The sequence below is a fragment of the Cebus imitator genome, unplaced genomic scaffold (assembly GCF_001604975.1).
Source record: "Cebus imitator isolate Cc_AM_T3 unplaced genomic scaffold, Cebus_imitator-1.0 Scaffold82, whole genome shotgun sequence".
Lineage (NCBI taxonomy): Eukaryota > Metazoa > Chordata > Mammalia > Primates > Cebidae > Cebus > Cebus imitator.
The window spans coordinates 4,465,234-4,478,390 of NW_016107397.1; the positions used below are offsets into that span (position 1 = coordinate 4,465,234).

A 13,157-nucleotide genomic window follows, 5' to 3' on the forward strand; every position below is an offset into this window, starting at 1 on the left:
AGAGTCTGAGAATGTTGGAGTATTTGAAAACCTTCCCCAAAATTGCTACTGATGAGCTCTGGGAATGTCAGGAGATTAATCTATGTGGACATTGCTGAGGAAGAAGGTAGAAGAATAAAAGATCCAGGGCTCCCTCCTGGGTAAGTAGTTATGACCACAGATGGAACTGGCAACTCTTTGGCCAGGAAGTTGTGTCCAAAAGGCAGAGAAGGTGAGCAACAGGGAAGGCAAGAACCAAAAAGCAATTGGACATGATAGCTAGATTGGTTTCAGTAAAACATCCTTCTTTCCAAGGATTTGGATGAATGTTTTTGTTCAGTGCTGACTCGAGCAACACCATCAGACTTCTGGTCTTCAAGAAACCACAGGGAAGTTAAAGGAGAGAAGTCAAAAAGGAAAGTTGAATACTGCACTATGGATTTACTTCCAGCTGCATGAGTCACTTTCTGTCAATGAAATTTCTCTTTTGGCTTCTAGCACAGAGTAGATTTCCTTCAGCTGATGATTGACTCCCAGAATTCAAAAGAAACTGCATCCCACAAAGGTAACCAAGGAGTGCTTCTGGGGGCTACTGGTGGGGACATTAAGAGGGAAGGGAGGTCCTTGCTCTGAAAATGTGCAGGAAGTATTCCAGGAAGATGAGAATTTCTGCCACAGAGCAGAACAACACACATTTATATGTTGTAAATGGTAGCTGGAGGCACTTTCCAGAAGCCCACAGGTACAGCCATGTTCCAGGCTTGAAATAACGCTTGGTGGACAGTCAGTGGTTTGTGGATCACCTACATGAGATCAAATGCCGGTTCTCGGCCTCCTCAAGATCCACTGAGTGAGAACCTCTACTTGGAAATTTATATCAAACATCCCAATCAGGAGGCACACTGTCCCAGTAAGGGTGATTTCAACTGGCAGTACTTGATGAAAGCGTGTTTGCCAGGTTAATTTACTGCAAAGTTTTATTTTTTGCTTTGAAATGGATAAGTAATTAATGGGGGAAACCTCTGAGACCATATAAATCTTGTCTTCAATCTTTTACCTACCGGTTTTAAGACCCACAGATGGTTTTGACTGAAACCATTATTACTAAGACAGTGGCAAAATCATAACCATGGTCAATTTCAAGCTACCAAGATTTGGCAACCATCTCACAAAATTCCCGAATATGTAACAATTGGTTCTAGAGAGCAGGACTGGGTTGACTCCAGCATATCACTTTAAACATGTCCACGTCTACGTCTATTTCTGGTTATTTATCTATCTATCTATCTATCTATCTATCTATAATCTATCAATTAATCTCCTACCTATCTCAATAAACCTTGCTGTGATAAAGGAAATAGTCTATCATTTCACTCTTCCACATGGAAATCATTAGACACATATGGCTATTGAGTATTGGACATGTGGCCAATGCCACTGAAGAACAATTTTTAAAAGTATTTCATTTTAATTGAATAAATTTTGAATTTAAATAGCCATGTGTAGATAGTGGCTACCGGAATGGACAGCAGAGCTATGAACTTTAAAATTGTAGTTCAATTTCAACTCACTATAATGGGGTTCAATGTAATTGAATAAAATAATTGGATGGTTGAATTTACCCACAGCACCATACAGAAATCCTCACTGGTAAATCACAACTCTGTAGAACTTTCTCATTCTCATTTAATATTGTGTTTGGTTGTGAATTACATGGTTGCAGCAGGCACTACATTTATTTCTGTGTTCCACGTCTCTAAAGGTCCTAATCAAGTCCTCATCAAACAGACTAGTGATGGACCATCTTGAGCTTCTCTCAGAAGAAATATCAAGAGGGAGGCCAACCTGTAATCATAAGAACTTCTGCTATTTTAATGCCATTCATCAGACTACAGTCAATCACCATGCTTCTGGCTTTTTGTCTATCTCCGCAGTTTTGTGTATCCTGAGATAGTCCATTTTGAGAACTGTACCCTAGATCTTGTATTGCCTGATGCCTCTCAAATATGTAATCCATGCTGCTCAAGTGAGCTTGTGCACACAAATCACCACATCTCCTGAAAGTTTGGATTTTGATTCAGTAGTTCAACAGTGGGGTTTGAGATTCTGCATCTCTAATAAGCTCCCAGATGTGGCCGGTGCTGCTGGTCCATGAAACATAGTTTGAGTAGCAAGAGGTGATCTGTAGCTCAATATTTGTCCTTCAAGTTCCTTCAAACATACATAGAGAAAAGGTCTTAAATATTGCAAATTTTTTCAAAGTTTGTCAAGCCATCTTGCAGAAAATCAAATTTTTCTTGGGGAAAATGCTACCCCATATTTACTTACAGATAAAGTACTTTTAGGAGGATTCAAGGAACACTCCCATAATGCCAAGTATGTTACACAGAAATGCTCTCTCTGGAAATTACAGAGCAGTGCTGGTGCTGGGATGCCATGATGAGGAGCAGATGGCCCACAGCCATGTAGACCATGGGAAATCATGGATTAAAATGATTTTGCCTCATTCTGGCTCTGTAAGGTACACATCAGAATGAAAACCACCCCCAATGTGACTCTAAATTGCTTTTCCATTTTTTCCTCTTGGGATTGGAGAGCTTCACTTAGATGTCATCTAAGCTGTGATGTTGTACATTGACCTGATTTATCTCAAGTGTCTTTCCTCTCCTTTCAGCTCTGTCTGATCTGGAGCTCGTGGCCCAATCAATTATCTTCATTTTTGCTGGATATGAAACCACCAGCAGTGTTCTTTCCTTCACTATATATGAATTGGCCACTCACCCTGATGTCCAGCAGAAACTGCAGGAGGAAATTGATATAGTTTTGCCCAATAAGGTGAGTGGATGACCCCTGGAGATGAAGGGAAGAGGTGATACCTTAGCAAGAATGCCTCCTCCCCACTTCCTAGGAGAATTTTTATTAAAAGCATAATCAATGATTCTTTCACTGACACTATGTAGGAAGGCTCTGAGGAGAAAAACAAGGGGAGAAACATAGAGAATAGTTTTGGCTAGCAAAACTATAAGATCTTTGTAAAACAGTGCTGGCCCTGGTTCATCTGCTTTCTGTTACTACAATAACGCTAAGTTAAAAACATCCAAAAACCTCAGTGGCATTCAGCGATAAGCATTTGTTGCTCACACATCTGGATAGTGAGCTCTGCTGACATTGGCTCTGCTGATATTTCTCTGCTCTGGCTGTGTCTCACAGAGCTTGGCCCTGGGTGTGCTGTGCAGGCTGACTCACTTCTGCCTCCTCATACCTGTCTCATGTTCCAGTCAGGTAGCCACTGGCGAAGAAGCCAAGCCAGGAACCAGGGTTTCTGACTCCTGAGCTGAACTCTTAACCTCTACAATATTGCCTCCCAAATATAACACTGAGTACTAGGTGCATATCACCCACACAGTTTTCTTTTCTTTTCTTTAATTGTACTTTAAGTTGTAGGGTACATGCACAGATCTCGCAGGATTGCTGCATAGGTGCACACATGCCATGGTGGTTTGCTGTCTTCATTCTCCCCGTCACCTACATCAGGCATTTCTCCCAGTGTTATCCCTCCCTAACCTCCCTGCCCCCCACTGTCCCTCCCCTAGCCCCCAGAATTCTACCCAAATTGGGATTATTTTTGGTGTGAAGAGACCTGGCCTCTGGGGCTGAACCTGGTGTGGCAGTGAGGCAGACACAAAGGAATGTTCCTCAGAGATTGCTGTCCAGGCTTGAAGCAGCAACTAGGAGACTATTCCAAAAGGAGAGGATGGGGCTGAGTGTGGGGTTCTATCCTCTTCATAAACTTAACTAGAACTCAAACTGTGTACCTTGGTAGCATCCAATCATAAATTTATTTTGTCACATTTGTGATAGAAAGGAACGAATTTACCCTCAATTTTTTTTTTTTTTTAACCCAAGCTGGAGGGCAGTGGTGCAATCTCAGCTCACAGCAAACTCTGCCTCCCAGGCTCAAGCCATCCTCCCACCTCAGCCTCCTGAGTAGCTAGGACTACAGGTGCATGCCACAATGCCCGGCTAACATTTGTATTTTTTATGGAGATGTGTTTTCACGATGTTGCCCAAGGTGGTCTTGAACTCCTGAGCTCAAGCGATCTGCCCGCTTCAGCCTCCTAAAGTGCTTGGATCACAGGTGTGAGCCACCCCCAACAGCCTATCCTCAAGTTTTTAATGGAGTTTTTATATAATATAGTGTTTCTATCTAACACACACACATATATATATATAATCAAAAGAGTTACCAAGTGGGACTTTGCCACCAATAATCCTTGCGTAGAAGAGATCTGCTCTTCTCCCTGTTTTTCTTTCTTGGTACAGACGTGTGACCTCTTTTTGAAAGGTGACAGTGTCTTTGGTGTATTTTATTTGGTGGTAATGGTCACAGCCTATTAATCATATTTCTTCCCATGAGAAAGAAAAATTACTACATGGTCATGCTAAGGATTTCAGTCCCTGGGGTGGGGTTGGTCCTGAATATCTCCTACGTTCATAACTCTTCCACACATCTCGGTCGGTCACTGAGCACATCAATGGGCATGACAGTTACTAAAATGGTTTACAAATGCTACAATCATTTACCAGTATGAGTTATTCTCTAGAGCTTGTAACACTTCAGTAATACTGCATGCACTGAGTTGAAAGTTAATTCAAAATCTCAGTTTATCCAAATCTGTTTCATTCTTCCCAGGCACCTGCCACCTATGATGCCGTGGTACAGATGGAGTACCTTGACATGGTGGTGAATGAAACGCTCAGATTATATCCAATTACTATTAGACTTGAGAGGGTCTGCAAGAAAGATGTTGAAATAAATGGAGTGTTCATTCCCAAAGGGGCACTGGTGGTGATTCCAACCTACACTCTTCACTATGACCCAAAGTACTGGACAGAGCCTAAGGAGTTCCGCCCTGAAAGGTATGAGGCTCCAGGGAAAATGGACCTCACCCTGAACCAGGCTGTTTCAAGCATATTCTGCCTCTCTTAATCTACATGACAACTGTGTGGTTGTACAATCATTTGCTTGTAAGTCTTGTTATCCCAAAAAAGTGGTAACTGTCAAACTTTACAAACCACAGACAAGAAAAAAATGAAAATACAGCCATCCACAGTCCCAACACATTAAATTGAAGATAATCAATTAAGTCTCTGTGGGCATTTTTCTATGCCTATATAGACTTTTAAAAACTAGAATGGTATCACTTTTTATTTGAATTGCTGCTTACTTTATTTAACAGGAAACCATCCACTGACCTACATTACTGTAAGTGTGTGTGTGTGTGTGTGTGTGTGTGTGTGTATATATATGTGTGTATATATATACACACACACACACACACACATACACACGCATACACAATATGTGTGTGTGTATGTGTGTGTGTACATATATATATATATATATATACACACACACACATATTGCATATGCCATAAACCATTTAACCATGATGTTAGTTCAGGTGTATAGGCATTTTATTCCTTGCAGTTTTTTCTATGCTGTGCCCTTTAGCTCTCTGAATTTAACAGCAACTTTGAAAGACCCTTTCATATTCCATTTTCTTTCAACATTGCTTGCTGTTTCCTCTATGGTAATTATAAAAGTGCAGGCTGAGGTCCTGAGAAGTCCTCACCCCTAATGGATTAAACCACTTCATTGAGTACACAAGACAGCACAGGTCCTCCTGGTTCTGTCTGTGGCAGTCCTGTGCCAGCTCCCTTATACTCTCAGTAGACATCTCATACACTCCTCCTTGGAGGTGTCTTGAGCATACTCTTCTGGGAATTCAGGGACAAGGTCAGGCTTTGGGCACAGTTGGCACTCTAGATATAGTTGGTGTTTTCCCATTATTCTATTATTAAGCAAAATTTAGAATGAAATGTTTAGGGTACTGGCTAGTGATTCAGGATGCTTGGGAGCTAGACTTTCATTGGCCCCTACCTCCAAGTTTGTTGATGGCAGGGACCTTGTCTTGTTGGCCATGGTGTCCCTAGTGCTAGCATAGAGTCTGCACATAATACTTGTTCACAGAGTAAGTCAGAGCTGACCAAGTTCTGTTTTCTGGAGTAGAGGACTTCTCTATTTCCTGCAAGCTCAGTATTTCCACCTGCTGTAGCTGCACTAATACAAAATCAGAGACCACTCGCTGTATTTCACTTTGAATCATTCAGTCACCAAACAGATAGTGCTTGCCATGTGTCAGGAACTTGGCCAGGCAAGGAGAAATCCATATGATTTATATAAATGCAAATCATGTAATTTATATGAATCCAAATCATATGATTTATATGAATCTAAATCATATATAAATTTATATAAATCTAAATCATATAAACGTATATAAATCTAAATCGTATATATCATCTAAATCATAAACATCATCTAAATCAAACTTGCTCTAATCAGGGTGCTTCAGAACTTCTCCTTCAAACCTTGTAAAGAGACACAGGTCGGTACGTTCTGTATGTTTTGTATCCTAAATGAAGTGGCTTAAACCACTAGAAATGAGGACTTCTCAGGACCTGAGGACCTCATATATAATCATATGATTTAAGGTTATATAAATGGATTTATATAAATCCAAATATAAATTTATATAAATCTAAATCATAATTAATATAAAGCCATTTTTATAAATCTAAATCATATATCATCTAAATCATAAATCTAAATCATATGATTTAGATTTATATATCTAATCATATATATAATCTAATTATAAATCTAAATAATATATATCATATGATTATGGAAATCCAAATCATATATAAATCAAAAATCATATGATTTAGATTTATATTAATGGATTTATATAAATCATATGATTTAGATTTATATAGATTTATATAAATCCATAAGATAAATATGTGTGTGTGTATAAATATATATATATTTGAGGATGTTTGACATATACACGTGTACTCTATAGATACCAGCCTATAGAATAGTTTTCATTGCCTCCATGTATCTATCACTGGTCCCAACAGCCATCAAACCATGTTAGCTGCCCCATCCAAATGCCACCACCACTCTCCTCCTGACTATCATTTTATTTTGAAGCAAAGCCTGTAAATATTTCAGAATGTTCTCCAAAATATAAAGACTCCTGTAAAAATATATGACAAAAATGTTATTACTTTCCTCAAATCAACATTTTTTCCTTTCTATAATCAAATATTTAGAAATCAAATTTGAATAAAACACGGGTCCATCTTGAAAGAATTTATAGCCTAGTGGAACAGATAAAGGAAAGCAGTGATAACCCTACAGTAGGGTAGCATCACATGCCCATGTAAATTATTCGACTTAAACTATTCTATGAGGATGTGGGGGAGAAATAGATGGAGAGGAGAACAAGAAAGAGAACGAGGAGGAGAAGCAGGCAGAGAAGGCGGCAGATAGAGGAAGGTGGGAAGGAGGAGGAGGAGGGGAATCAGAAAAATGGATGACAGGAGAAGGAAAGGGAAAAGTAAAAACTTGAAGCAGCACAAGACATCTTCTCCTTTTCCTTTCTCAATGAGCACGTGACCAACATCAGTGTCAGTAGAGGCAGGAACCCACTTTTCCATCCATCAGTCTCATCACCTATGTGCCTTTTATAGCGTGAGCACACTGCCACCCTCAATATAATTTTAGTGTTTAGAGATAAATATTATTTGCAACAATATTCACCTCATCTCAAGGAACCTCAATGCTCCTATAGGGTATGGAGAATGGAAAGGACTTGTAGGTTACAATTATTAAACAAAATAACCAAAGCAGGATTTCAATGACCAGCCCACAAAAATATCCTGTATCCTACTGGTTAGGAAGTGGAGGGGGGCGGTTCTTAAGAACTCCTAATATGTAACTGTGGTTTTTATGTTTCACTTACTTTTTAATAGGTTCAGTAAGAAGAACAAGGACAGCATAGATCCTTACATATACACACCCTTTGGAACTGGACCCAGAAACTGCATTGGCATGAGGTTTGCTCTCATGAACATGAAACTTGCTCTAATCAGAGTCCTTCAGAACTTCTCCTTCAAACCTTGTAAAGAAACACAGGTCAGTACACTTTCTGTATGTTTCATTAAGAACTTTTCTAACCAAAGGGTGTATATTTTTTAAAAAGAATATGCATGTTTATCTTTTAATAATTTGTTCTATGGTCCAAATAATCTGTTTGGATCCATCTTTGATCATTAAAGGTGCTTCGGTTCTGGACTTGAAAACCTGTAGCATTAAGAACATCATGTAAAGTCACTGCAGATTAGCATGACATGGCTATGTGCAGCCTCTTTGAACCTGAGTAAAGTGTAAATTCAGTTTCAAGTCAATTGGAAGGAAGAGGAAGTGTTCTGCACAATCATCAAGTGATGATTACCCTGCTGTGACTTTTAAATGGTGTTCTCCATCACCAGAACTTGCAGAAGCTCTCTCATGACAGTGGTTCTCAACTGCTAGCTGTATATTAGAGTCATCAGGGAGCTTTAAAAGTTCATGATGCCTGCGACATCTCAGAAATTGTTAACTAATTTACCCAGAGCATGACTTTAAAAGCTCCCTGATTGGTTCTTATGTGAAGTCAAGATGGAGAATGACTAATCTGAGGCATTTCTAGTGGATATAAATGACTACAATAGAGCAGAGCTATCCTTACTGTTTGACCTTACATTCCGGGTGATACATTTACAGAAAGACTTAGAATCTTTTCTCTGAAAAAATTAAAGAGCAGATGTCGTTGATTCATATTAAGCAATAGCCTATAAGTCTTATTTCCAGGATCTACGTATTTAATACGCAACTCCACCCCTTAAGTACACTTCATGTGTAGGAAAGAAGGACGGAGATGGTTTCCATCTTATCTATGGCTTCAGGGCATCTGTGTAGCTTTCTCATGTATTAAGGCAGGAGGCTCAGCCCTGAGAGAAAGTGGGCCCCTGGCACACCTGGGACAGAATAGATACTCCCCAGCAAGCTCTCGGGCATCTCAGGCTGGCACTTCTATGTATCCATGGCAATTTGCTTTCCCCTCACTGAAGTGAGGTCAGAATGTTACTCTGTTGGTGGCTCCCCCAACAGTAAAGGAGCAACTCAGTGACAAAACGGCTAGAAGTTGAGTCAAAACACTGTAGGACTTGAGAACTGCCCTATTTGCACTATCCTTGGAAGCCAAGAAGAGATGTTAAAAAGAAAAGAATAATTCTTTCTGAAGACCTCTTTCCATCATTGTACTTGATGGGTTCAACTGGGAGCGGATATTAGACTCTGGAAGTTCAAAACTGCCCACATAATTAAACTGTACAATAGCTACTCAGGATTACTTTGCAAGTTTTAACATACAAAAATTTAACTTTATATGGCTCTTCAAAAATAGTTTGCCATAATATCTGATAATCTGGATTCAATTTTTAAAACTCATCCTTTTTGCTTAAAGTTTAAATAAAAAAAGAACACAAGTTCACAAGAATTTGTCTCAGGCCTGGCACGGAATTGGTACTCCACAAATATTTTGTTAAATGATGGATGGTGCGTGCTTTTACTATCCAATATTTACCCAGCTTACAGATGAAGCATGAAGAATCCAAGATACAGGGTGTTGAGAGCAGTTTTTATATGCTTGCAAAGTATTACCATCATTCATGTATTTTTTCTACTTTGCTTCCATCTTTTCTTCTTTCACTTCATTTGTTAATTTTCCATATGCTTGTTTAACTATTGTAGATTCCCTTGAAATTAGGCGTGCAAGGACTTCTTCAACCAGAAAAACCCATTATTCTAAAGGTTGAGTCGAGAGATGGAACCCTAAGTGGAGAATGAGTTATTCTAAGAACTTCCGCTTCATGCTTCAAGAAGGTTGTGCCCCAGAACACTAGCGATCTCAATTTACTTTGTCAATAAAACCTTGAAATAAAGATGAGCTTCATCTAGTGTCCCCCACGAACAGTTGGTGATTTTGTACATTCATGGAACTCTCCCAGTGTCTGTGTAGAGTGTTGTGCATTATGTAATATAAAGGAGATGACCAGTTAAGTGACAAGTAGACTCGGCTTCTTTGCTTCTCACAGGACTATCTCTACCCACCTCCAGTTAGCACTGTCAACTCCTCCTGAGCTCTCATCAGAGAATAAATATTTCTCAATAATTGGGAGGAAGTTACCAGAGGGGTACCAAATGTCTTAATGCAATGAACACTTCATCTACTGTGACTTTGCCCATTGTTGGCTAGGCAACAATGATATTTCAATAATATTTGATCCAGAATTTTCTAGAAAAATAAGAATTACTGTCATGCCTCTAATAGTGATATTTATATCATGTTTTATCTGTAATATTCTATAGTAAGTTTTATGCCAAGCAAAGCAATAAAAACTCCTTTACAAAAGTATTATCTGTTGCCTTCCTGCACACTAAAGAGAAATCTATAGAACTGAATGACTAAGAACCAGCAAATAACATTTTTTGTCATTGTAATCACTGTTGGTGTGGGGCCCTTCTCAGAGCTCCAATTTGATTATTAACATAGGCAACAGTTCATCTACTGTGACTTTGGAGAGAATATTCATAGTTTCATTCTGCCTTCTTTGAAGCACATATTTTTGTAACACTCAATTGAAGCACTTATTAAATTATTAGTTTTGATTTATTGCTTTTACTTCATCTCCTCTGACATTTCCGGAAGATAGGAAACATGTTTTCCTATACATCTTGCATTCCATCTTCCCCTCACAATTATCTTAATGCAATGAACACTGAATAAAAAACGGTCAGTTGGTCAGTTGATTGGGCGGCATGTCTAAAAGCACTCATTCATTTTCCTTTTTTGCTCCTTCCTTTCCCCTCCCTTTCTGAATCCTAAAGCCATTAGGTGAGTCGCAGCCATGTGGTAGCCACACGTTAAGGTGGAGGAGAGAGTCATGGTAGTTCCAAGTCAGATTCCAAGTGTGCTGAGGAAGGCGTCCACACGGAGGGGCAGCCTGACCTGGATGCAGGAGGTAAAGCAATCAGAGGAGTCCACACAGAGGGGGACCTGAAAGAGCAGCCAGAGCGTATCTAGGGCATGGAAAACCCACATTAGGTGAGGAGGGTATCCACGAGTGGAAGGGGATGAGTGAGAGTTGGCTATGTACAGGGGATTGACCAAATAAGTAAATTAAGTATACAGGAAGCCAGGTGTGTCACTTTTGCAGAAAAGAGTCAAGGATTCAGAAAGAGAGAAAACTAGCATGACTCCTATGGAGTTAGGTTGGAATGGATATATCAGTGTATATTCATACGTTTCTAGATAGGTAGATGGGTAGATAGATGATAGATAATAGTTGATAATTATAGAGACGTGTGTGTGTGTGTGTGTGTGTGTGTGTGTGTGTGTATAAAACATATATTCCCTACTTCTCTCCACTGAGAGGGCTAGGTAACAATGACATTTCAATAGCAATAGCACACTTAGTGCCTAGATCTTGGCTTATGAATACCATTTTCCACTGAAGGGAACCAGAGTTCCTTAGAGAAATGGCTGGCTCCAGAGCTAAGACTAAGAATGTCCAAGGTGAGCCTAGGATACCTTTTATGCCAGGAGGTAAGAAAATGCTCAAATATTTTCTAAATGATATTTGGAAATGATTTCTAAATGATATTTCCATATGACATTCAAATGATATTTTAAAAACCTAAAGACTCCACCAAAGAACATTAGAACTGATAAACAAGTTCAGTAAAGTGTCAGGATAGAAAATCAATGTACAAAATTAGTAGCATTTCTATATGCCAACAGGGAACAATCTGAAATAAAATCAATAGCCACAAATAAAATTAAATAGCTATGAATTAACTTAAAGAAGTGAAAGCTTTCTACAATGAAAACTATAAAACACTGATGAAAGAAATTGAAGAGCACACAAAAACATAGAAAGATATTCCATGTTTATATATTGCAAGAATCAATATTGTTAAAAATGTCCACAATACCCAAAGCAATATATGTATTCAGTGTAATCCCTATCAAAATACCAATGACGTTCTTCACAGAAATATTTTTTTAAATACTAAAATTTGGTCCCTGGGCAAGGTGGCCAAAGAGGAACAGCTCCATTATGCAGCTCCCAGGGAGATCGAGGCAGAAGGTGGTGATTTCCACATTTCCAACTCAGGTAGCTGGTTCATCTCATTGGGACTGGTAGGACAGTGGGTGCAGCCCAAGGGGGGTGAGCAGAAGTAGGGTGGGGCATTGCCTCACCCAGGAAGCACAAGGGGCCAGGGAACTCCCTCTCCTAGCCAAGGGAAGCCATTAGGGAATATTCCCTGCACTCTGGCCCAGACACTGTACTTTTCCCATGGTCTTCACAACCCACAGACTAGGAGATTCCTTCCAGTACCTACACAACCACCAGAGCCCTACACAACCCTAGCACAAAACTGGGCAGCCGTTTGGACAGAAACCAAGCTAGCCACAGCAGTTTTTTTTCATACCCCAGTGGCGCCTGGAACACCAGTGAAACAGAACCATTCACTCCACTGGAAAGGGGGCTGAAGCCAGCGAGCCAAGTTGTCTGGCTCAGCGGGTTCCACCCCCACAGAAATCAGCAAGCTAAAAATCCACTGGCTTGAAATTTTCGCAGCCAGCACAGCAGTCTGAGCTTGACCTGGGACTTTAGAGCTCAGCGGCAGAGGGGCACCCACCACTGCTGAGGCTCCAGTAGGTGGATTCAACCTAAGATTGTAAACAAGGAGGTTCGATCCAAGATGGCCGTTTAGGAACAGCTCGGAGTTGCAGCTCCCAGTGAAAGCGCAGAGGGTGAGTGGACGCCGTATTTTTATAGCCCACAGACCAGGAGATTCCCAGGCAGAGGAGACCCATGGGTCGCCAGCGAGGCTGTTTTGGCCGGCGTGGTTCTTTCGGTCTGCGGGGCTGCTTTGCCCCACGCGGCTGCTTTGCCTGTGGCCCGGCCAGCGGTTCTCCATACAAAATAACTGGTCCAGGTGCCCTTTTGGCTGGCAATTGGAGCCCTGGGAAGCCGCACATTCATCTGATTAAAAGGGGACTGAACAGGGAGCCAGGCCAGGAGATTCCTGAGCAAAAAAAGCGCCACGAATCTCAGCGCCACTGTTTAAGCTGGCGCAGTAGGTTGCAGCACTGGAAACAGATCCCAGCGCCCTTTCAACAGGTGACTGGAACACCTGGGATAAAAAAGAA

General features: G+C 40.4%; 1 protein-coding gene across 2 annotated transcripts in view; it reads left to right on the plus strand.

The window, feature by feature from the left end:
* CYP3A5 (cytochrome P450 family 3 subfamily A member 5) overlaps positions 1-10,352 on the plus strand; it is a 91,798-nt gene extending 81,446 nt beyond the window's left edge. For both annotated transcript variants that reach the window (XM_037740328.1, XM_017533657.2), the window contains 5 exons: positions 478-544; positions 2,654-2,814; positions 4,673-4,899; positions 7,867-8,029; positions 9,689-10,352. In XM_037740328.1, the coding sequence (XP_037596256.1) occupies positions 478-544; positions 2,654-2,814; positions 4,673-4,899; positions 7,867-8,029; positions 9,689-9,784 (714 nt within the window). In that variant the 3' untranslated portion in view covers positions 9,785-10,352. The remainder of the gene's footprint in view (positions 1-477; positions 545-2,653; positions 2,815-4,672; positions 4,900-7,866; positions 8,030-9,688) is intronic.
* Positions 10,353-13,157: the final 2,805 nt, after the last annotated feature.